General features: G+C 44.0%; 1 protein-coding gene across 1 annotated transcript in view; it reads right to left on the reverse strand.

The window, feature by feature from the left end:
- Window positions 1–23963, reverse strand: part of LOC308330947 (kalirin-like) — a gene marked incomplete at its 3' end in the record, with an annotated part of 25785 nt that extends 1822 nt beyond the window's left edge. Inside the window, exons 1-7 of the mRNA XM_080786014.1 lie at window positions 23454–23963; window positions 5746–5820; window positions 4048–4162; window positions 3507–3699; window positions 2576–2749; window positions 1648–1731; window positions 1310–1444 (exon numbers count right to left, since the gene is read on the reverse strand). Coding sequence (XP_080642140.1) covers window positions 1310–1444; window positions 1648–1731; window positions 2576–2749; window positions 3507–3699; window positions 4048–4162; window positions 5746–5820; window positions 23454–23526 — 849 coding nt within the window. The 5' untranslated portion in view covers window positions 23527–23963. The remainder of the gene's footprint in view (window positions 1–1309; window positions 1445–1647; window positions 1732–2575; window positions 2750–3506; window positions 3700–4047; window positions 4163–5745; window positions 5821–23453) is intronic.
- Window positions 23964–26187: the final 2224 nt, after the last annotated feature.

Below are 26187 nucleotides of genomic sequence, written 5' to 3' on the forward strand. Positions count from 1 at the left end.
GCACACACGCACACCAGTGTTAGCTCATGGACACATTTCAACACACACTGGTGTTTTTATGAGTTTTTATAGCAGAGTTATAAATGTGACAAAATTGGACTGAGGGAAAAAAAAACGTTTTTTTTTTCATGTCATATGAAAGCAGGGAATCATATCTTACTATTACTCTTATAGAGTAATGTCTTGCAGAAAACAGGCTTGAAAGGTTCACTTCTGTGGACTCTAACATTACACCTAGCTACATGTTTAAGCATTTATTTTATATTTACATGTCAATTTCAGCTCTGACACTTATTTCAGACATGCTCTAGTATGTGAAGAGTCTGCCTGTGCTATTAACTCATTTTTTGGGAAGTCTTTCTCCTCTGGTGAAAAGCTGGAATTTGTGCGATGGCAGGCTCTCAGTCAAATCTGGTTCTATTTATATTAGGATACATTTGCGCGACTGTAAAGACGCTTTATATTTGACTCATGATCAGAGCTTCCGTTGCTCCAGACCGTATGACGGAAGCATTTATATTTTACTCATGATCAGAGCTTCCGTTGCTCCAGACTGTACGACGGAAGCATTTATATTTTACTCATGATCAGAGCTTCCGTTGCTCCAGACCGTACGACGGAAGCATTTATATTTTACTCATGATCAGAGCTTCCGTTGCTCCAGACTGTACGACGGAAGCATTTATATTTTACTCATGATCAGAGCTTCCGTTGCTCCAGACCATATCACGGAAGCATTTATATTTTACTCATGATCGGAGCTTCCGTTCTGACAACCCGAGACTATAGATGATGATTGGATCACCCTTTGATCAACCGACATTCTGGTAGTATAGTTTGACCAGTGAAACATCGTTGTCTGAAGGTGGGCCGAATTAATAGTAAAATGAAATGCCTCTCTACCTTAGGCACCAGGCTGTGGAAGACAGCAGAGCCTATACCTTCATTGTGTTATAGTTTAGCTAATGAAAAACAGCAGATCTACAAGCTTGTAGGTCTGCTATTTTTTGAAAAGATGTGGTGAAAATGTGGTGCAAAGCTTTGAATACATATTCTTTCAAAGTGAACGTTTTTAACTCAAAACTTTGCTTCTGGGGGGGGGGACCTACATATTTTCAGATGGGGGCCGGCGGCCAATTACATATATTTTTGGGGGTCCTAGACATGAAATTGTTTGAGAACGACTGACACAGGTATAAATGGGTTAGGCACCACCAGGCTGTGGAAGTCAGCCTACCTTAGGCACCAGAAGTCAGCCTACCTTAGGCACCAGAAGTCAGCCTACCTTAGGCACCAGAAGTCAGCCTACCTTAGGCACCAGGCTCTGGAAGTCAGCGGAGCCAGAGAGACAGGTCCTCCCAGACACGGTGCCCTCGCTGGTGCGAATGCACTGCAGCAAGCGCTGGCCCTCCCTGTCCAGATCCTCCACTGGAGCCTTGAGAACCTTCGGACACATGATTGAATTGATTGGTTGGTTGGTTGGTTGGTTGATTGATTGCTTTATTATCCCGCAGGGGGGAAATCAGTCGACCACCTTGCAACAGTCAACTTTTCTCGTACGTTATATCGTAGCTATAGTGATCAGCTCAAATTAACTCGCTGAAATGAGTTCCAAACGGGTTGGTTTTATTACAAACGTTATCACACCTTCTTCTTGAGTTGTGTGTGTTCGTCTATCAGACGGCGAGAGCCTTCAACATCCACGGGAAACTCCTTCTTAGACAGGAGCTCCTACAGAGAGAGAGAGAGAGAGGGTTAATTTCCTGTGCTCCTGAACGATATGCACATTTTAATTTAACTATATGACACACGACACCATATAGATACGATATAACTTATTTATTGTCTCCTTAGTTGCAATTACCATTAACGTTGGCCCTCGTCTTTCAGTTAAATGGTGCTGTATTTAAACGTAAGCCTATAACCTAACTAAACCTAGTACAGTACAGAACACTGAAGTCCTCAGTAAAACTATGTTAAACCTAACCTTAGTCTCAGTAAAACAATGTATGTCAAACCTAACCTTAGTCTCAGTAAAACAATGTATGTCAAACCCAACCTTAGTCTCAGTAAAACAATGCATGTCAAACCTAACCTTAGTCTCAGTAAAACAATGTATGTCTAAACCTAACCACGTCTCAGTAAAACAATGTATGTCAAACCTAACCTTAGTCTCAGTAAAACAATGTATGTCTAAACCTAACCTTAATCTCACTAAAACTACCGGTATGCTCTATAATCTAGTCAGCCAATCAGATAAGGCACATCTATCCTATAACATTGGTGGAATTGGAGGGACGCCCACAGGGACCCCTGAGTGTCCCCAGCCCCTCGACCCCCTGGGGGTCCCCAGCCCCTCGACCCCATGGGGGTCCCCAGCCCCTCGACCCCCTGGGGGTCCCCAGCCCCTCGACCCCCTGGGGGTCCCCAGCCCCTCGAACCCCTGGGGGTCCCCAGCCCCTCGACCCCCTGGGGGTCCCCAGCCCCTCGACCCCCTGGGGGTCCCCAGCCCCTCGACCCCCATGGGGGTCCCCAGCCCCTCGACCCCCATGGGGGTCCCCAGCCCCTCCCTTGCCTGCAGGTGGTCGAGGCGGGCCAGCAGGTGCGTGGCGCTGCAGATGAACTCCTCCAGGGAGACCCTGAGCTCCATCCACTGGTCATGGTCGTAGTCCAGAGAGCCCTCCAGGTCCTCCGTCAGCTGGGAGGGGTCCACCAGTCTGGACAGACCCTCCACGGACACCAGGCTGGTCTAAACACACACACACACACACAGACGTTTAGAGACACTATTTATTCATGAACCGTTGAGACCTTGTTGTCATATAATCGGTTCAGGAATATAAAAGAAGACGTATAACATGTCTACTGTGTTGCTTTTCGATGTGTACACTGTGTAATATTATAGAGCACAAACTATAGTTTCCGAGCGTGTCCGTCAAGTATCGCGAGACTCAATAAAATAAACTCAATAAAATGATGTCCTGTCTGTGCACATCGAAAAGCAAGTTATTGGAACAACAACCTGTGATACACGTCTTCTTTCAAATTCAAATGTTTCAGAAATAGTGTTTGTTCATGAGCTGGTCCAGCCGACTCCATCCACTGCCATGTATTCATGGAACTTCCAGTGCGAGAGTGTCATGGCGCAGCCCAGTCACGTGTCCATACCATGACCTTTCCTTCTGTAAGCTTCCTTGTATAATGCAAGGTTAATTAAATAAGGTTAGGAAGCAAAGAACGTACGGTGGACTCCATGTTGCTCCATGGAAGGAAATAAACATGCGGCTAGCCAACACTTCCGCGTTCAGCTTCCTTGGTCTCAATTGCGCATGTTTCTTTCCTTCCAGGGAGCAACATGGAGTCCACCGTACGGTCTTCGCTTTCTAACCTTATTTAATTAAACTTATATAATATAATAGTGTTTAGGGGGCGTTACTTATGGGCAACAGGTTACAATATCATGGGATTAAAAAAAAAAAACAGATTTGGACATCAACATGACCGACCTCGAAGGTGAACTTGGCGCTGCCAAAGTTGGTCTTCTGCTTCTGCCAGAAGGTGTCCGGTTTGATGATCAGAGCCACGCAGATCTCTGCGGGGAACACCTCCTGCAGGGTCTTCAGGAGAGGCTTGATCAGGTCCCACTTGGACCCCCGCATGTCTAGGATGACCGTGAAGCCCCGCTTCACCACGTCCTCACTGGGGGGGGAGGGGTTACATACAGAGGGGGAGGGGTTAAATACAGAGGGGGAGGAGTTACATACAGAGGGGGAGGAGTTACATACAGAGGGGGAGGAGTTACATACAGAGGGGGAGGAGTTACATACAGAGGGTGAGGGGTTAAACAGCATGTCTAGGATGACCGTGAACCCCCTCTTCACCACATCCTCACTGGGGGGAGGGGTTACATACATGTCACTGAGGGGAGGGGTTAAACACATGATGTCACTGAGGGGAGAGGTTAAACACATGATGTCACTGAGGAGGAGGGGTTAAACACATGATGTCACTGAGGTACAGTAGACAGGTAGGTGTGTGTGTGTGTACCTGGGGACAGTACTCAGGTAGGTCACCAGTCTTCTTAGATCTTCTTGTTTTATTCTGTCGTGGTTACTTCTGGACGGGAACGTCAGGATGGGACCCCCCCGCTTATCTCTTCCCCCTACACACACACACACACACACACACACACACACACACACACACACACAGCAGTGATAGAAATATCTGACCGTTACATACTGGTTTCATGACTCTGACACAGACAACACGACTGCGTGGGGGCCCAGAGGCAAGGGGGGCACACGGCCGCCCACCCGTCTCTGTAAACTAAAATTATAATACAGAGATGCAATGACAGTTGAGCTGGAATGGACCTGAATTCATTGCGTGCGCGTCATACAAGCGTCTCTTTACTCTCATGTTTAGCTCCTCGCGGCGGCCTGTAAACCGCCGCTACATTGTCAACAGAATTCTCTTCTCCCACTGCTCACCTCCTCTCTCTATCCAACTTCCCTCACCCAAGTGACAGGTAACGCCATAAAACTAGAGTGGCAGCGCCGCAGCCCCGGTGACACGCCCACTACCTGTGCAGTGCCCATTAAAGTGACATACCTTACGTCAATCATAATAGCACATTAGAATGCCACACATTACGGCTCCTACAGTCTGTCTTCTCTAGGAAGGGAGACAGGTCATAGTCTGTCTTCTCTAGGTAGGGAGACGGGTCATAGTCTGTCTTCTCTAGGAAGGGAGACGGGTCATAGTCTGTCTTCTCTAGGAAGGGAGACAGGTCTGGCCTTTATCAAACGCAAGACTGTGCTCACTGAGTCTGTACCTATAGTCAAGATTTTTCTTTGTTTTGGTTCGGTCACGGAGCTCAGGTATTCTGCCATGCACGGTGTATTAGGGCTGTCAGAATGAATTTCATAATATTGTAACGTTTAACACCCTGAGCTGGAGTCGAGCCCAGGCCTCCAAATCAGTAGACAAGGCAAGCAACCAACCGCGTCAAGAGAGCTATAGCTCCCTTGATGGAGGAGCAAGTTACGGCCGGGTCTTTCGCCGGGTCGTTATACAATTATGAATGAAATATAATTTATTTTACCCCGCTCGCTAAATGTATTAGAGTAACGAATCTATACCGCTGTGAAATCCCCCCACCCGGCCGCTTCTTGCCTTCCAGCATGTGAAAAAGGTGACGGCTCACGTGATCAACACTATACTATACTGACTGAGTGAGAGAGCGTGGGTCAGACAAGCAGCAGCACTGCATGTAAACAAACATGGCAGAGGCTGAAGCAACGGGGAAACGACTGCACCAGAGAATAAGAGATCACCACTCGTCCACTCCGGGAACAGTTTACGAGTGAGGCGGGACTCCCACACATAGTTGCTCACTTCACACAGGTGTGATTTTTTTAATGAACCAACTTTGGTATTATGTGTATTATACGCTAAAATTAATGATGTACATTTTCGAATATTAAAAATAATAAAGCAATGAAATTTGAATGGGATTATAGAGGTGAACTGACAGCCCTATAAGGTGTATTCTGCCGATAGCATTCTAGTTTATTAGATTCTAGTTTATTTCCCTCTCTCTCTGTGTGTGTGTGTGTGTGTGTGTGTGTGTGTGTGTGTGTGTGTGTGTGTGTGTGTGTGTGTGTGTGTGTGTGTGTGTGTGTGTGTGTGTGTGTGTGTGTGTAGCTATAGAGACGTCCTGCACGTCTCACAGACTCTCACCTGAAACAAACGCTATCTTCTCTTTTAGTGCAGGAAGTACATCGGACGCCTTGATGCCGTCACTCCTGAAGGACCCTGGGGGGGGGGGGGGGGGGGGAGAGAGAGAGAGAGAGAGAGAGAGAGAATTACTTGAATGCAGTGTTGGGAAAGTTGAAGTAGTTACGTTGTGAGCTTGTAGATCTGCTATTTTAGGAGTGCAACCAAGCATAAAATGACCTTAGTTCTACGTACTGGATCTCTTCTCCTGCACTATAGTCCATATTTTACTCTAGTTTTAGAGTTTTCACTTAAATCCTCAGAATTATGACAGAAAATGTTGGTTGACTAGCTTAAAAAAAGAAAAGAAAAAAGAAATGAAGCTATGATGACTAAACTATAAGACTAAATGTATTACCGATTTTGTCAACATATACAAACAAGACTAAAATGTTAGGTAGAGAGACTAGTGGAGAAGAGATCCAGTAGAACTAAATGTCAGGGAGGGACTAGTGGAGAAGAGATCCAGTAGAACTAAATGTTATGGAGGGACTATAGTGGAGAAGAGATCCCGTAGAACTAAATGTCAGGGAGGGACTAGTGGAAAAGAGATCCAGTAGAACTAAATGTCAGGTAGAGACTAGTGGAGAAGAGATCCAGTAGAACTAAATGTTAGGTATAGGGACTAGTGGAGAAGAGATCCAGTAGAACTAAATGTCAGGGAGGGACTAGAGGAAAAGAGATCCAGTAGAACTAAATGTCAGGGAGGGACTAGTGGAAAAGAGATCCAGTAGAACTAAATGTCAGGTAGAGACTAGTGGAGAAGAGATCCAGTAGAACTAAATGTTAGGTATAGGGACTAGTGGAGAAGAGATCCAGTAGAACTAAATGTCAGGGAGGGACTAGAGGAAAAGAGATCCAGTAGAACTAAATGTTAGGTAGAGACTAGTGGAGAAGAGATCCAGTAGAACTAAATGTCAGGGAGGGACTAGTGGAGAAGAGATCCAGTAGAACTAAATGTCAGGGAGGGACTAGTGGAGAAGAGATCCAGTAGAACTAAATGTTAGGTATAGAGACTAGTGGAGAAGAGATCCAGTAGAACTAAATGTCAGGGAGGGACTAGAGGAAAAGTAGAAGTAATTTAATTTCTGATTGTGCGTGGTACAAAAATAGATAGATCAGATATTTCACGCGGATAAGTATGAATCAGGCACTACAACACCATCACACAAACACACACGTCACACACACACACACACACACACAGCAGGACTGGCAAGGGACACACGTTTTACATAACTGTTATTGTACTGCAACCATCTGGTGTTAAATAATGCCAAACAGAGAGGAGAGGAGAGGAGAGGAGAGGAGAGGAGAGGAGAGGAGAGGAGAGGAGAGTGAAGGAACGTGCTCTCTCTCTCTCTCTCACACACACACACACACACACACACACCTTTGATCCATGAGCACATGTTTTCTCCATCCCAGCTGTTCACCACAAACACGCTGTTTCCGTGTGTGTGTGTATGCATGTGTGTGTGTGTGTGTGTGTGTGTGTGTGTGTGTGTGTGTGTGTGTGTGTGTGTGTGTGTGTGTGTGTGTGTGTGTGTGTGTGTGTGTGTGTGCGTACGTGCACAGTAGCTGTTGATCACAGAAGCATATGGCGCTACACCCCCAGGAAACAAATGACAAGGGACACCCCCTCCCCTCGACACACACACACACACACACACACACACACACACCCACCCCCATCAGGTCAGTGGCCCTCATTTATCAAAGTGGCGTAGACAAAAAAAAACGTACGTACGGCGAGATCACTCCATCGTCGTGACTTAATTTGACTCTCGACGTAAAGCTCGCGTCTGATCTGAGCTGTGCGATTTGTCTACACCCGGTTTTTACATGGTAGATGGTGTGAGCTTGTAGATCGGCTATTTTCGGAATTCAAAGGACTGGATTCGTGGCTGGATTTCTATTGAAAATAGCAGATCTATACAATATTTAGCTCGTACAATCTTTAAGCTCGATCTACAACCTTTAAACTCTTAAGCTTGTATAGGTCTGCTATATATTTTTGAAAAATCGTGAAAAATGTGGCGCAAATTTGGAATATATATTTTTTCAGACGAACGTTTTTAACTCATATCTTTTGCTTCTGGGGGAGGGGTCCCTGGAACAACATATTGTCAGATGGGGGGTCGGCGGCCAATTCCAGATATCTTTGGGGGTCCTTGACATGAAAGAGGTTGAGCCCCACCGACATAGAAACATTAGGGTTTTTCAGAAAACTGTGTAGGATTCAGAAGGCATTTGTAGAATCGTCCTCAGGTCTAAATGGGTTGAGCAAAAACGGTTTTCAGGACGGCTCCGCTATGCGGAGGTATACGGCGGCTATAGGACGCAATCGCCGTAGCAGTCAAAATCGTCAAAAACAGCCGTCGTCTGCAAACAGGTTCCCATCCATTTTTGGTTCCCATGGTTCCCATGTGTCAAACATAAACACATATTCTTTTTTAAAACACCCCGTCGCGCGTCAGCTAACTTGCCGATATTGCTTCATTATTGACATGCGCTGCCTGGACATGATCAGCATGTGGAAAGAGGAAGGTGCTGGAGCAGTGTTATTCTAAAACAGTTTTAAATGACTAAACATGGTTAATATGACATAATGGTATTAGTTGTTCTGGAAATAGTACAGGTTCTGCCGTAGTAGAAAGGGCTGCGACGGCAAGCAGGTTTATATATCGACTATCGAGCACTGATCCATTTCCTGGAGCGGACTGCTTTAAGCATAGAGTATTAAAAGGATAGAGACTGAACTGAACCCTCCGCTATTCATGTCAGTGGAAGTTGCTCAGTGGCGTTTTGAAGCACCTGGAAGGCTGCCGGAAGTACCGTCTATTTGCTGATTCAGCATTTCACTTCCGCATTTGGACACCAAATTGTGCAAAAAAAAAGTGCAGCTGGGCTTTAACATTGAGCGCTCGGTTGCACGGGGTTTCCTCGTCAAGAATCCACGGGTCCGCCTGCAGTCCTTCCTCTTACCACTAGGGACCAGCGCTTCAACATTGGAGTGCCTAGCTGGCCCCTTGGCTTTAAGTCCCTATTGTCTGTCACAGCGCTATACTCAACCCATGGCCCGTATGCGGCCGCTGCTTAACCCATTCTGGGCGGGAACCCCTTTTGGTGTTTTAAGCATCATGTTATACTTTAGCTGTTGAGAAATAGCAGACCTACAAGCTTGTATAGGTCTGCTATTTTTGAAAAATCATGAAAATGTTGCGCAAATCTTGTCCCTGGAACAACATATAACCATCCACCCACCCAGCACACGCTCCAACCTCATCCAATAACGTTTATGCATTCACTCATCATTCACACCATCAACGTTCACATTATATGAATGCCTTTCCGGGGCTATCTCTCATTAAGTCTTTCTCTGCTAGTGTACGTACGTTGTGATATTTCTGATGCGAATCAAACACAGGACAAAGTTAGTCAAGTTAGACACTGGTTAAGCCAACAGAAATACACGTTGGGGCCCCCGGGGCTCCAGATGTGCTGGTTGGTGCCTTGCATGGTTTCCGCCACCATCAGTGTATGAATGTACACACACACGTACACACACACACACACACACACACACACACACACACACACACACACACACACACACACACACACACACACACACACACACACACACACACACACACACACACACACACACACACACACACACACACACACACTTAACAGCATCACAGAGGATGATGTCATACTCAGCCTGGACTGGAACATCTGCTAGTGATTGGTTCACTAATGGGAACGAGACTAGTATATGTGTGTGCGTGTGCACGTGTGTGATCGTGCGTGCGTGTGTGCGTGCGTGCGTGTGTATAGCCTGGGATCAATATAGTCTCGGTCCCAGCCTTACGTATCTGCAAAGAGAAAAGCCTGGTCACAACCTAAGACAGAGAGAAAAGCCTGGCCACAACCTATAAGACAGAGAGAAAAGCCTGGCCACAACCTAAGACAGAGAGAAAAGCCTGGCCACAACCTAAGACAGAGAGAAAAGCCTGGCCACAACCTATAAGACAGAGAGAAAAGCGCTCATGCGTGCCGTCATGTCATATTTCTATTTTTGTACGAAGAAGAAAGACTCTCACTCAGACACACACACACACACACACACACACACGCACGTACACGTACACTGTACTATATCAACCATGCCACTCACAGTGTCGCGGTGACATCATTTCCTGATAGCCTGCCTCTGTCATGGTGATAGTGACAACACACACACACACACGTATCAATGTGTGTGTAAGAATTAATTATTGTGTGTGTGTGTGTGTGTGTGTGTGTGTGTGTGTGTGTGTGTGTGTGTGTGTGTGTGTGTGTGTGTGCGTGCGCATAAACAGAATGTCTCAGTGACATAAATAACACCCAGCATGTTTACTGAAACCTCTCTCTCTCTCTCTCTCTCTCTCTCTCTCAATAGGTAAGGCTTTTCTCTTGGAGTGATCAACATCATCGGCACAGTGTGGCTCAACCACATGGAGAGAGAGCGCTGACTCAGCGCATGCTCGCGCACACACACACACACACACACACACACACACACACCGGGAGCAATTAGTCTTGCTCGAGGACACATTTCGTTTCGACACCAACTCTGGGGGAGCCCACAGCAGGGATCGAACTGGGCCGCTCTATCGGCCACTCTATACCGCTGAGCCACTGCCGCTGTTTGGACACAATCTGTAGTATACGACCAGTAAGACGCCCCGAGGGCGTGCACGCATCCGCCTGGGTGACAGCAGACGGCAGACTGTTGGGGGAGAGCACTTTGGCACGGGGGGTCAGATCAACATATGGAATGAATTTTACATTGGCCATATATGGAGTGTGTCTTGAGCAGGGGGGCAGTCGGACAGATATTTTGTGAAGCTACTATACTAAGGGAATCGGGACTTCCTGAAAGTTCATATAATGGCCTGTTGTGGCGCTGTCATTGGGCCCAAAAAAACCCATATCTCCATAGAGGTCCATGTATTTGGGCCCAACTTCACCTAGACTGTATTACCTTAATAAACATGGCCATGAATACTTTCTGCTTCCAGTCACTAGTTTAAAGTCTCATTTCTCATGTCATAATATTCTTTTTGGAAAATGATGGTCCCATTTATAAAAAGAATGACCAAAAATACGTTCTGAGGGGCGTGGCTATACCGTTACAGTCTATGATCGGGAGCCACCCCCCGTTCGAGTCCCGCCTCGTTGTCTGGGCCAGCCAATGGGCCAGCTGGGCCCAAACGGATCTAGAAAGATGGCGATTTACAATTCAAGGACTGACTGGCTTCATCTTATGTCCATATCAGACCCGGGGGAACGCTTTGTCCATATTCTTTTACAGTCTATATGGTCTTGAGTGAGTGTACAGGATTTGATGAGGTCAGAACAGGTCAGCTACATATCAGGTCCAAGGTTCAGTCAGGACAACTCATGAATGGATGGAAAATGTATTTATTGAATATAAAAATGAGATTTGGCGATGAATTGAATCTGTTTTTGTAGGTACTCAGATCAAGCGCATCAGTCCCGACCATAGAGACTCCGAATCCTCCGTACCTAAACAGCAGATCCAAAACGACCACACCAGATCAAGTAATTTTCCCAAATTCAAGGTGCCAAAAGTTAACTCTGTCAACTTTGGTAGATCTGCTTTTAGCTTCTGTGGCCCAAATACATGGAATAACTACATTAACTACATTAAAATTGACCACATTGGTACTGTACCTCTGAGTCGTTTTAAAACCTTGGTGAGCATATACAGATCCCCACAATATGTCACGGTTTTTAGATCGTTTTGAAGTTTGTCTTAGCTCTATTGTAACCTATGTAATTCACATCTATAACTTTTGTTTTCCTTTTCCTGATCTTCTGATGTATTGTGATGTTTTATTAACTTTTTCTATATGATATTGTATTACTCGACGACACTGAAAATGAGTTTAATTACTCAGTGTAGGTTAGAGAATAAATACAACTTGAATGAATTGAATGAATGACCATAAATGTTGTTGGTCCACTCCACAACCTTCTTTCGCAGACGAAACTAAATAAAACCTACCGGAAAAAAGAAAATGAAAACTGAATAAAAACTAAGCTATGATCACTAAAACTATGACTGCCGGTATCACTCGTGCGTTAAGCTTGGAGATCAGTCTCTCTCTCTCTCTCCCTCTCCCTCCCCCCTACAGCCATCATCGTCTGTGCACTCAATTATGGTTTGACACACTCAGGGATTTCCCTGTCGTGTGTGTGTGTGTGTGTGTGTGTGTGTGTGTGTGTGTGTGTGTGTGTGTGTGTGTGTGTGTGTGTGTGTGTGTGTGTGTGTGTGTGTGTGTGTGTGTGTGTGTGTACAGTGACACTGCAGGAATGAGGGAAATCTAACCCTTCCCCTGAGACAGACTCAACTATAATCACTGGTGACATCTGCAGAGAGAGAGACAGAGAGACAAAGAGAGAATAAATAACCAAATTATAAGGGGAAAGCTATCTGACACATTGGAAAGAAAGCAACCCAAAAGCAGAGAATAAACTAGAATGCTATCTGGCCCTAAACAGATAATAATAATAATTAATAATAATACACCGTGGCAGAATACCTGAGCACCGCGACCGACCCAAAACAAAGACAAATCTTAACACACTCAGTGAGCACAGTCTTTGCGATTGAGAAAGGCCGTCATCAAGTACAAAACAAATACGAGGCACAGGCCATCTCGCTCGCAACACTGTTAGCTAGGAAATTAATACTACAAGCCTGGAAATCGGATAAACCTCCGACAGTCGACATGTGGCTAAGGGAGCTGGGAGGAGTGCTGCATATGGAGAAAATTAGATTCACCTTGTCGAAAAGGGAACACCTTTATCTAAAAACCTGGTCGCCCATTATTGAGATGCTTGTTACATTGGACTGAAGTGGTGTAATTCAATGTTGTTCTGCCCCGTAATGTCATCTAATTAATGTTTGATATGTGTATACTGTATGTATGTTTGTATTTTCTATGAGGGTACACATGTATGCATATGTCTTCTTTTTCATATCAGAAATGTTTTTTAGAATTGATAGTGATTTCTGTCCTCGGAGTGCCGTGTAGTCATCAGCCTTGTCAGTTATAATTCGATTGTTTTTGTCTTTTTCTTTGAGTTATGCTTTGTCTCCTTTTATTGTAAGTCTCTTGTTTGTATGTTTTTTGCTATTTTTTGTCCGATCTGTAATTTTATGGTTAATCATTACTGAAATGCTTCTATGCCAAAAATCATAATAAACAGATGTTTAAAAAAAGAGAAAGGCCGTCATAGGCCATGTCTCCCCCTCCCTAGAGAAGACAGACTATATGCACCCACTGCACACACAAAATGAAACTGGAGTTACATTTAATAACCATCTGTCCACTGGCACCAAGACATCAGAGACACATGCTGTCCACGGATTACAATCACCCACGGAGATGTTGAAAACATGACAAACTAGAAATGCACTCTGTCGAGCTATGAAAATAATACCCCCGGGCGATCACACAGCCAATGACCAAACGTACCATAGTTATACGTCATCAGCCAATCCCTGATTGGCCGAGCGCGATGCCACCTGACATCCTGTACGGTGTACGCAGCCGATTACATTACTGGTGCGCTCTGCTCGCGCAAGTAATGACAAAAAAACCCTCCCATATCTGCTGGGTGAAGTACAACAATGTGCAAACACAGCAGAAAGTTCCATGAGCTGCTGTGATAGGATATCAAATGGAACACACGCGGGTGCACGCCACGCGCATGCACACACACACACACATGCGCGCGCTCGCACTCACACACACACACACACCTCCCCCTAAGCCCAAACAGAGCAGTATTTGGCAAGCCGTTTGGCTTTGCTCTTTGACATGCCAGCTATTTTTAGGCCACTCGTGGTCAGTTTATGTACACGGCCATGGGCTTCCAAATATTCCAGTATGGCGAATCTACATCAAAGACACATAGCCCACCTCCAGAATCAGGACCTCCTCGTGACTGATGGTGTCAACAAAAACAACACCCGGTGTATTCGGGATGCTAGCCAAAGACATCGCATGCACAGCTAAACCATAGAGTATTAAAAGGATAGCGACTGAACCAGAGCGATAGCTATTCATTTCAGTGGAAGTTGCTCAGTGGCGTTTTGAAGCACCCGCAAGAACGGTCTATACTTCCGCATTCTTGTTGTGCAAACGAGCGCTCAATGTTAAACCCCAGCTGCGCAGGGTTTCCTCGTCATAACTCCACAGGTCCGCCTGCAGTCCCTGCTCTTACCACTAGGGTAGCGAGCGCCTCGTCGTTGGAGAGCCTCACTTTGGGGGCTTGAGCTAAACCAATCCGGTAACACCCATGAATGTTAAATACATTGCTGCACTAGGATGGCATATAATTCCGAGCTGCATCAGACTCTAGGCAAACAATACGGTCGTGGCGAGCATTATAATTAAAAAAAAACTACATCCATTTGATTTCTTATGTGTGCGATGGATTTGTTGTGTTGTTCACAATCATGGTAGTTTAGACAGAGTGGAGTGTGGATGTCAGAGTACCAGATTGACAGATTGTACCCTATTGGCCTGAATGAGACTGTTTTTTTCTCCAATGGAAATATCCTAAAAAAATATATGTATGGTATTATAATCAGGGACTAGACAATTTAACATTCAATGTTCTTTTTCCACAAATTAAGTCATGGAAAACGGGGGTCGTCTTAGTACATTTGGGGCAATAGGGTACTTGGTTGGTAATACTTGCAGTCTAGCTTTGAATTTGAAAACATCCTCCCCAATAGCACCTTTTTTGTACATGGAACGTGAAACAGAGCGATCAGCTGAATCAACACAGGCCAACTTTCCCTTGGCAGTCCAAGTTCACGCCAATGTCGTTTGGCTTCAGTCTAGTTTGGTACTATTAAAACAGAACCCTTCTAGCCGTTTCTACCTGTAGTCTAGTGTCCCAGTGATGCAAACAGCCTGCATCCTTGCATCCTTATAAGACTCCCTAAATTGAGAAAGGACACAATCATGTCACCCTCCGGGCCGGGGGTCCTCAGTACTGTACTCTAACGTCGTTGAAGTAGGACTCATACAATGTCCCTGGGACCCATCTAAAAGACCACCCCTGGGACCCATCTAAAAGACCACCCCTGGGTGTGCGTGCATGCGTGCGTGTGTGCCAGGGGAAGAGACAGAGTGGCGTCCTAAAGCCCAAATCAATCTGTGATTGGTTAAATCTGGTCACAGGGGTTATCCATGGGGAAAAAATCAATGGTGATTGGATGAGAGCTGGTCAATGATTGGATGAGAGGTGGACTGAGCTGGTCATTTGATTGGTCAACCCTGAGAGGATGAAAGAGAGACTTGGCACTGAGCGCTGGCTCTTCAATTAAAGGGCCACTTCACCCCTTTTGCAACAGATTAGTATTATTATTACTTATGTTAACGATGTTTGGTAGACAAATAAACACTTTCCTGGGGATTGTCATGTGGGTGTTTTTAGATATTTTAGTGTCTGTGATGTCATGGACACTGGTCTCACTTCCTTCCTGGACTGTTCCTTCCACTTCCATTCTGGACAGGAACCCCTTTTGGTGTTTTAAGCATTATGTAATACTTTAGCTATTGGAAAATAGCAGAGCTACAAGCCGATAGCGCGGCACCGAGCATAGATTGTGTTAAATGCCCCCCGATAGCGAAATATCACTTTAAAGGCCTAGTGAAATGAAAGAAATACGGGCATTGCATTTTGTAGCTATGTGTGTTTTTTAACTTGGACTATCGATATAAAAATACACAAAAAAGGAAATGTTCCCATTGTTTTGGCATGCATTGTTATTTATGCCCATATGATGACCACGGATATGGTCTAAAAGTGTGCAAAACGTATTTTTCATTGCACTAGGTATTTCAATGATAAAAAGGAATGTTTTTGGTCTTACAAGCTTTCTACAGGACAACAAGAATATACCAGAACACTCACTGGCTCCATTCTGCCCTGTCAATCTGACTAAAAGCCTAGTACACGCGCACGCACGCACGCAACCACCCACACACACACACACACACACACACACACACGGCTACAAAATGTCTTTGTAATCAATTTGATTAATGACAGCTTGTTAAAGTGGATGTGAATGGACAAATAGGCTACATATATTCTTGTGTGCACTGTACACACACACACACGTGCACACATGCGCGCACACACACACAGCATATGGTTGCAGCTGTCCAGAAGAAAAGCTTTCAGGAGGAAGGAAACCCTTCTACTGTCTGTCTGTCTCTCCCTCTCTCTCTGGTGGGTAATGAGAGCTAATCCAGTACATCTGGCTTCTCTGTCGCACGCACGCACGCACGCACGCACACACACACACACACACACACACACACACACACACACACACACACACACACACACACACACACACACACACACACACACACACACACACACACACACACACACACACACACACACACACACACACACACACACACACACACACACACACACACACACACACACACACACACACACACACACACACACACACACACACACACACACACACACACACACACACACACACACACACACACACACACACACACACACACACACACACACACACACACACACACACACACACACACACACACACACACACACACACACACACACACACACACACACACACACACACACACACACACACACACACACACACACACACACACACACAGCCAATGTGAGTTTCCTTGAAAGAGCAGGAAATAAAACAGAGGAGATCCAGAGACCGATTAATGGAAGACAATATTAAGCCACACCCACCAATAGACCACAAGCCATAGCCATACCCACCAACAGACAACAAGCCACACCCACCAACAGACACCAAGCCACACCCACCAACAGAGAACAAGCCACACCCACCAAGAGACATGTTTATTTTTGTCTCCACCAGGCCGAAGGCATATAGGGAGAGAGTATATGTTTTGCACTCCGAGCGTGCAATTTACGTGAAATCTTTCACAGACTTTCCTACTAGGCTGAGGAATATATGCAAACCCTTTTTACATTGGCCTGTTATAGCGCCACCAACAGGTGGATTTTTTACTCGGGTCAACCGCATGAAAGTCCAATAACTAAACCACTAAACCAAAGGGATATCAGGGAAATATTATAGACATTTCACCGCTGGAAGAAACTGCACTCACTCAATGTTAAAGATGGAGTGCCGTGATTTTTTCCCACCCTAATACAGGATCATCAGGTATTATTAATATATAAGGAGGAAGAACTTTTTCAAACAAGTGTACAGTATTTGTTAAAATTATGGTTTTATGTGGACCACCACCTAATCCAGTCCCTCCGCCTCCTCTAAGACCACCCACTTGTCCCAGTGGGCTGTCCTAAAAGGTTAACACTTTTTCTGAGATGTCGGATAAGCACCATTATGCACTTCCTCCAATTATATTGACCCTATTGTCACAATCAGCATCCATCCACCTCATCATCCAATTAAATAATTTAGTTTAACAGCAGAATCAATTAGTTTGATAATCATTTAGCATGAATAATTTGCCAATATATACTGTAGGCTATTGATTTCCTCCAGCTAAGCACCCTGGCATTGAAACTGTCCTTTATTGACACAAAACACTTGCAGCTCTGCCCTAGGGCCATGATGCTATAGCACCCAGAAGACTCTCCACTCTTCTATTGCTCTGATCAAACTAAATTTACAACATGAATATGCCGTTCCTTCTGACTGCATTGAGTTTTAGCAAAAGTCGTGTTGCCAGATTTAAAGAAACAAGCGGCCAGGTGCAGGAAAACAAGTCACAGAAATTGCCTTGACTATTTATGAAAACGTTCCAACAACACCAATCCTTTTAACAACATATTAATCTGAGGGTCCTTCACATGAACCATTGGTCAAGTCAACCACATCTCCCCTGCAAGTTACTTATATGAAAACAAGCCTGTCGCTTGACTCGCTTGTAATATGCAGACATGGCAACATGACTTCCAGCAAGACAGATACTTCTAATTATTACCTTTACAGCCTTATATAAGTATTATATATTGACTCAACAGCCAACAAGAATGCACACTACACTCTGAATCAAAGCCTGACCACTGTGATTATAAAAGAAACAAGCCGAACCTGGATTCCTTGAGAACAGCTAGACAGCAGAGCAGGTATATGGCTGGTGATTTCAAGACACCCATGTACCTGTCTAAATACTTCCTTAATGTCAATGAAGTCCACACCCACAACACCAGAGGGAGTTCAGCTAACCATGTGCAACCCAGATTCGGCACAAACAAGGGACTACATAAATTGTGCTCCTATGCCACCAAAATGTGGAACGCCCTACCAATAGTCATTAAGACATGTGAATCCCTTGACTCCTTCAAAACCGCTCTTAAAGGGCACCTACGGACGGCTGCAATTCGAAACTGGCCCCCGTAAAATGTGAATCCCCCCCCCCCCCCACACTGTATATGTTTCTATTCCCTTTTTACCTCCTCTATGATGATTTCCTGTTTTGACTAGTTGTGTATATTCATACGTCTCTAAATGTTTTGATGAATTGAAAATGGTGGGCCCTATTGTAAACAAGTGTAATGCTTTATGGTGTCGTCCACTCACAGTTTAACAGGGTTTTTTTTTTGTATGAAGTTGTACTTGAAATTTACTGTAATTCTGCAAACTGTTAATAAATCAAATCAAATCAATCCTTGATTAATCCTGAGGACCCGACGTGACATCTACTTGCTTCCAATTGTAACAAGCCGCTGGCTGTATTTAACTGCCGTCGCCATGTTCAGTTCACACGCGTGTATGTGGCAGCTCCGCCCACAAAGGTTGTAGTATTTAGAAATAAAGATCATGACAGGTTTTTGCTCTTCATGTGACCACCGTGCTCTGACTGTATAGGTGCGTTACCCGTTCAAAACTAAAATAACGGTAGTGGGTCGCACACACACCAAGACTTCAGTTCAAATTGTTTATTTCATATTTGAACAGTGACAAACGTTTTCGACTATCCAGCCTTCATCAGTGTCACTGACTAAAATAAAAAAAAAAACATATTACACACATGTGTTTCTTGTGTCCTAGCTATATGGCAAAGAGGGTGGACAGAGGGTGCTGTGGCATGCATCCTTCATTCCCTTCTCCAGTCAAACATCTGGACTCATCGTCTGAAAATGTTGCCACTAGGGATGCACCGAAAGGGAATTTCCCTGGGCGAAACCGAATACCGAATAATAGGAAACAGTTGGCCGAAAACAGAATACCAAATATGATTAATATTATATATTTTTTTTCCTACCATTGCTGTCATGGCCATACCTTAAAGGACCACTTCACCACTTTTCAACCTATCTTCATATAATAGGTCCTCACTAATAATCATGATAAAATGGCACGATTTTTTTCTACTCGGTCTGTGTGGGCAGTTTAGAAGCCGTCCTCCAGTGACATCATCATTAGGAAGATTTTTTTTAAACAAGATTTTTTTACGGAAATGTTTAGATTTTCATTATCGTGAGAACGATGGCTTCCATTTTCGCATTGCAACTTTTCAGGACTAGAAAGCCTGCAGTTTCTATTAGCTTGTATTCCCCATCGATGATGTCACTGGAGGATGGTTTCTGAACTGCCCACAGCCCTCCTATGAGACACAGACCGAGTAGATTTTTTTCATGATTATTAGTGAGGACCTATTATATGAAGATAGGTTGAAAAGTGATGAAGTCGTCCTTTAAAGCTACCTGATTTATGGCAAAATAAATGGTTATGGCAAAACTTAAAGGACCTATAACATAAAATTCAACTTTTTCAATTTATTTTGTGTTTTTGGGGCTCCCATGTGTGTTTTCTATCCCCACAAATAACCAATTTTGAACAATCAGGCCTTCATGTCATATGGGTGTTTTAATGGAAATTGCTCTCAGAAACAGCTCGACTGATTTTGGCCTCATCGTGATGTCATCAATGTCACCCTACTTTGTATAATTCCTCCTTTTCTCAGTCTTTAGTTGCAAATTTGCATTTCCACTTTGTTTACAATGTCCACCATTGTTGATTTTCCAAGCTGGCATGGAATGGAAACAAGCCTGGTTTTATCTAGCATGAGTATTATAATGACTCAAATATTAAATAATCTGCATATCAGCACCCTCTCCACCTCAGGACATTGTGGTACTGCAGCTAAAACTGCTTTCAAAGTCCAGAAATAATTGACAAGGCTGGTTATATCAGAGTGGTGATTGAGGCTCAAACCATTAGAAATAACTTTGAGGGACATAGACAATATGATTATTAAATATTAAAAGCAGTTTTAAAATGCATGTTATTTGCGCTTTAAATAATAATCACTATATAATGGGTCCATAAAACATTTATTTAGCTCTTTTGAATGCATAAATTGCATACATTATTCGGTGATATGTTTTCTGCCTATTCGGGCCGAAACCGAATAGGCCGAAATTTCATTTTTTGCAATTTTTTTCCCAAATATTTTCTGCGGACGAATATTCGGTGCATCACTAGTTGCCACTATTCTTTTCGTTGATTTCAGTTCTGCTTTCAACACTATTCAACACCATATGATCAAGAAACTGCACCCCCTCAACACCCCTCCACAGTCTCCTCATCCACTGGACTCACAACTTCCTGAGTAATAGTAGACCACAAACATATGGTAGGCACATATTTCTCATCAACTGTTATCACCAACACAGGGGCCCCTCAGGGTTGTGTCCTCAGTGCTTTACACAAATGACTGTATTAGCCCTTCACCCAACAACATCACATACTTTAAATACTCTGATGACACTGCCATTCTCGGACTGCTCCACGACAATAACTCTATTACGGACTATCAGAACACCATTTCTCATTTTACACAGTGGTGCACTGAAAACTGTTCAGAGTTGAATGTGGACAGAACAAAATAACTGGTCATTGAAACAACCCACACTGGAACTTAACCCACTCCTCATTAATGGTAAAACAGTAGAACAGGTTGACACATTTCACATTTATTGGACTCACACTGGACAATAGACTTAGGTTTGATCAACACATTACATCTATCCAGTGACGCTGTCAGCGAAGACTCCGTGCAATCCGTAAATTAAGATCACTATCTGTTGCTCCTCATCTTCTGCTATTATTGTAGTGACTAACAGAAACCTGTTTCTACACGACCATACTGTCCATGCCTAACAGAAACATGTTTCTAATCTACACCATACTGTCCATGCCTAACAGGAACATGTTTCTAATCTACACCATACTGTCCATGCCTAACAGAAACATGTTTCTACACCATACTGTCCATGCCTAACAGAAACATGTTTCTACACCATACTGTCCATGCCTAACAGAAACATGTTTCTAAACCATACTGTCCATGCCTAACAGAAACATGTTTATAAACCATACTGTCCATGCCTAACAGAAACATGTTTCTAAACCATACTGTCCATGCCTAACAGAAACATGTTTATAAACTATACTGTCCATGCCTAACAGAAACATGTTTATAAACCATACTGTCCATGACTAACAGAAACATGTTTCTACACCATACTGTCCATGCCTAACAGAAACATGTTTCTACACCATACTGTCCATGCCTAACAGAAACATGTTTCTACACCATACTGTCCATGCCTAACAGAAACATGTTTCTAAACCATACTGTCCATGCCTAACAGAAACATGTTTCTACACCATACTGTCCATGCCTAACAGAAACATGTTCCTACAACATACTGTCCATGTCTAACAGAAACATGTTTATAAACCATACTGTCCATGTCTAACAGAAACATGTTTATAAACCATACTGTCCATGCCTAACAGAAACATGTTTCTACACCATACTGTCCATGCCTAACAGAAACATGTTTCTACACCATACTGTCCATGCCTAACAGAAACATGTTTCTACACCATACTGTCCATGCCTAACAGAAACATGTTTATAAACCATACTGTCCATGCCTAACAGAAACATGTTTCTACACCATACTGTCCATGCCTAACAGAAACATGTTTCTACACCATACTGTCCATGCCTAACAGAAACATGTTTCTACACCATACTGTCCATGCCTAACAGAAACATGTTTCTAATCTACACCATACTGTCCATGCCTAACAGAAACATGTTTCTACACCATACTGTCCATGCCTAACAGAAACATGTTTCTAAACCATACTGTCCATGCCTAACAGATACATGTTTCTACAACATACTGTCCATGTCTAACAGAAACATGTTTATAAACCATACTGTCCATGCCTAACAGAAACATGTTTCTACACCATACTGTCCATGTCTAACAGAAACATGTTTCTAATCTACACCATACTGTCCATGCCTAACAGAAACATGTTTCTACATGCCTAATAGAAACAAACTTTTCAGTATTACCCGTATTAAGTCCATCACACGGCTAGCACTTTGGATATCAAATGACACCGATCATCCCCTGCATCGCTTCTTTAACCTCATGCCATCAGGACAAAGATACAGAACCTTGCCATGGAAAAAGGTCAGTTTCAGTAGGAGTTTTGTCCCCTCAGCCATCGCAGCATTAACCAAAGTCCCCGCCGATAGGATGGTTCTGTATACATGCAGTACTGAGGACATGAGGTCATGTGTTTGTATTGTCTTGGTGCTGTGTTTTTTTCTGTTCTGTGTATGCAGTGAGGACGTCATGTTGTTGTGTTGTCTTGTTGTGATGGGTTTGTGTACTAATGTGTCCGTTGTGTCGTCTTGTTGTTGTTGTTGGTGTTGAACAGACCTGTGAAGATGAATATCCTAAATATATATTCCTAAATATCATTAAATAAGCTCTGCTTGCAAAAGGGGTGAAAGTGGCCCTTTAATGTCATCAGGCTGAGGCTCTCTCCCTCTATAGCGATCTACAAAATCACAACTCCTCAAGATGGGGAGACAGAGAGAGAGAGAGACTGCTGGAGTCAGGGTGTGTCTCCTCTAGTAATGCTGCATGCAGTGTGTGAGTGTGTGAGTGTGTGTGTGTGTGTGTGTGGTAGTAGTAGTGAATCTAGGCTACTAGGCTAGCCGTCAACTTTCCTCCCTTAAGTATCAACAAAAGGCCATGTTCACGCACGCACGCACGCGCGAGCACACACACACACGATACACGATAGAGGACCATAGATATCATGGTTCTGGACAGGACAAAGGCAAAGTGTCTCACAAGAGACACATTATGGAGATTCGTTCATTCATGTAACTGTTGCTCACGCACGCACGTGCACACGCGCGCGCGCACACACACACACACACACACAAGCCTCCAGAACCATTCATAACATTAGCAGCCCCGGCGGCGTCGCTAGCCGAAGGGCTGCTAAGCACAGGACGGTTCGGCTGTAGTGTGTAGTAGAACATAACGACCGTTATAGTTGTGTCGTGCGTCGGCTAGCGACGCCAGAGGGGCTAGTGTAATGTCTAGCACAACAACAACAACAATTAGCAACGGTCCGTATTGGTTTGTTGTGAAAACGACCAGACAAAAGGCCATGCATGCATGCAGAGTGTGTGTGTGTGTGTGTGTGTGTGTGTGTGTGTGTGTACCTGCTCTGTGGTAGAACGCTGCGGGGTCTGTCTGCTCGGCAAGCGGCGCCTCCTCGACCGAGGAGGCGTTCATGTTGCTCTCCTATCCTCCTTTCTTGTCCTCTTTTTCTTCACCTCCTCCTCTTCTTCCTCCTCCTCCTCCAACAGCACGGTTAATCCACCACGAGATGATGATGATGATGATTATTATTATTCACTATTATTAAATATGATGATGATACATCCAAGAAGGGAAGGAATTCATCACAGGAGACGTCCATGTTCTCTCTCTCTTTCTCTCTCGTCTTCTGTGTGTGTGTGTGTGTGTGTGTGTGTGCGCGCGCGCGTGCGACGCCGTGCGTGTGTCTCTACCTAGTTTCCTACATTATTATGTTTCGTTATATTATTGTTTTTTTTTCTCTCGTTTTTTTTCTCCTTGAAAGAACCGTTGGCTTCTTTTCTGTCCATTGTTCCTCTCTCTCTGTGTTCTGTCTCTGCCTCTCTCTACCCCTTCTCTCTCTCTCTGTTCTGTCTCTACCTCTCTCTACCCCTCTCTCTCTCTCTCTGTGTTCTGTCTCTATCTCTCTCTACTCTCTCTCTATGTTCTGTCTCTACCTCTCTCTACCCCTCTCTCTCTGTGTGTTCTGTCTCTACCTCTCTCTACCCCTCTCTCTCTCTATTCTGTATCTACCTCTCTCTACCCCCCTCTCTCTCTGTGTTCTGTCTCTGCCTCTCTCTACCCCTTCTCTCTCTCTCTCTCTCTGTTCTGTCTCTACCGCTCTCTCTGTGTGTTCTGTCTCTACCCCTCTCTCTCTCTCTCTCTCTCTCTCTCTCTCTCTCTCTCTGTGTTCTGTCTCTACCTCTCTCCCTGTGTTCTGTCACTATCTCTCTCCACCCTCTCTACCCTCTCTCTACCATTCAAGATAAATTCAAAGTTTTTCATGTATTGGCATGAGAAAACATGAGTTTACATTGCCAAAGCAAAAGTGGAACAATCAAGATGAAATAATATGTATGTACGAATAAATATTGAATATAAATGGGGATAAAATAAACGTGTAAACAGAGCTGTGTTACATGAACACTTGCGACCGTATAGGTCCCGGATTACTATGAAAACCTGCAAAACCTGTCAGTGCGCCGATCCGTCACGCCACCATATATGGCCGCCAGTCCCGCCTCACGCCTTGTGACACGTCACACCACCATATATGGCCATGAAGATCTGGATCGCGACACTGACCTCATCTAACCCTGGATAACCATACATGGAGAAAGAGCTGGATCTGCTTACATGGAGCCGGCCACCATAACTCGACATCTGACCTTAAACCCTTAGATCTCCATATATGGAGCTGACCTGTTCTGACATTCCATATGTTTATCTTTACCCCACCCGTCCTTCCTCTTAAATGTCTTCGTTTTGACCGATACCTGTCCATTCAAACTCTAGACTCTAGTTATTAGGGACTTTAAGCAACGGCGGCTACGGCAGTCCGCTCCGGCAACCGGAAATGGATCAGTGCTCGATTCTTAACCCATAAGACACAGTACAAGAGGAAATATCAGATTCCACTATAGAAGGCTGAAACTAACTTGATATTCCTGACATATTACATTCAATCATTCATGATTTTGATATAGAATTATTGTAAGTCTCTAAATGTTCTGATGAATTGAAAATGGTGGGCCTTATTGTAAACAAGTGTAATGCTTCATCATAGTGTCCACAGTTTTTGTATTGAGTTGTACTTTTGTTTGAATTAAATGTACTCATTCTGCATACCGTTTATAAATCAATACATTGAAACTGGGACTCAACTGATGCAAATTACAGCAACAAAAGGAAGTTCACATTGGTGCTGCATTATTTCATATAGGCCAGTGGTCTACTTCAACAGGAGAACAGGAGCGCCACCAACAGGTGGATTTTTTGAAAATGACTCAAATCATAAAGGCAGTACGTGTGCAATTTACATGGAATCTTTCACAGACTTTCATACTAGGCTGAGGAATATAACCCACCCTTTTCACATGGCCAGTTACAGCGCCACCAACAGGTGGATCTGTTTTTGTTGTTGTTCTTGTTGTAGTAACGACCCAGCACACTCAAACAAAAGACCCCCCTAGCTTGGGCCCCCTAAACTCTGACTATAACTAGAGACACTTATACCCCCCCTCTCTCTCTCTGTTGAAAAGTATAGGCTACAGGAAAAATCTCAAAGTACAGGTGAAAATATAGTACAGGTATATACGTAGTATAGCCTACAGAGAGGAAAAATAGAGACCGCAACACTGGTATGAAAAACTCAGCTCCACTGGTTTATTTGACTCAACGTTTTGATCCCTTGGGATCTTCTTCAGGAATTCTTCTTCATTCCTGAAGAAGATCCTAAGGCCTTCGTCATTGTCAAAATTGGCAGTAGCAACGGAAATGACATAGATATATAGAATTGTTTCAATTAGAAGGGACTATACAGCCGTGTCACATTATTAAAGACGTACATAGTAGTGAACATACATATTATTATAAGAAATCATTGTCTTATTTCAGAATCCACATTACAAGAAAGGTTATTCATAGAAAACAGTTTAACACCAATTCTTCATTTAGACCTTTAGGAAATACAGTGTTTTTTCCAAAATGCTTCGCTTGGTAATAATACCCGATCTCTGTCCCCACCTCTCTTTAAAGGGTCGATAAATTCTATGCCTTGAAACCTCAGGGTACATAGCCTATATGTCATGTCCAGTG

Source organism: Protomyctophum bolini, assembly GCF_963924005.1.
Source record: "Protomyctophum bolini genome assembly, chromosome: 16".
Lineage (NCBI taxonomy): Eukaryota > Metazoa > Chordata > Actinopteri > Myctophiformes > Myctophidae > Protomyctophum > Protomyctophum bolini.